Source organism: Geospiza fortis, unplaced genomic scaffold, assembly GCF_000277835.1.
Source record: "Geospiza fortis unplaced genomic scaffold, GeoFor_1.0 scaffold41, whole genome shotgun sequence".
NCBI classification, from domain to species: Eukaryota; Metazoa; Chordata; class Aves; order Passeriformes; family Thraupidae; genus Geospiza; species Geospiza fortis.
The window spans coordinates 20,946,611-20,947,063 of NW_005054299.1; the positions used below are offsets into that span (position 1 = coordinate 20,946,611).

Here is a 453-nt window from a genome sequence, read left to right on the forward strand (position 1 = left end):
GCCGCCCTACCTTGCTCCTCGCCGGCCCCAAAGCAGGCTCTGGGGTCCTCGGGGGGGAGCGGGGCTCCGCCGCCCTCCAGGGCTTTGCGTTTCTTCGACATCTGGTCGGTGTTTGGGAGTTGAGTTTCTCCTCTCTCTCTCTCTCCGGGGAGATGAGTGTATGTAGAGAGAGAGGGAGAGTGTGAAGGGAGAGAGACACAGGGAGGGAGAGAGAGAGATTGAAAGAAATCGCTGCTTAAAGAGAGGGGAAGAGACTTTGGAGTGGCTGGAGAGCAAGTAGGAGGCAGGGACTAAGTGGAGAAATCCTACAAATCACAATCCCATCAATTCAGCCCCACGTCTAGAGGGGCTGCTGAGGTCTCCCCCTTCCTTGCTTATTCATCTGAGTGTGTGAGTGAAAATTAAAGATAGTGGTAATGGTCTTCTGCTGCTTTTCCAAATGTTAGCAGGTGG

The 453-nt window shown here is 54.1% G+C and overlaps 1 protein-coding gene across 1 annotated transcript in view; it reads right to left on the reverse strand.

Moving 5' to 3' along the window:
• Nucleotides 1-142, reverse strand: part of PDE10A (phosphodiesterase 10A) — a 338,217-nt gene extending 338,075 nt beyond the window's left edge. Inside the window, exon 1 of the mRNA XM_031060068.1 lies at nt 11-142. Coding sequence (XP_030915928.1) covers nt 11-101 — 91 coding nt within the window. The 5' untranslated portion in view covers nt 102-142. The remainder of the gene's footprint in view (nt 1-10) is intronic.
• Nucleotides 143-453: the final 311 nt, after the last annotated feature.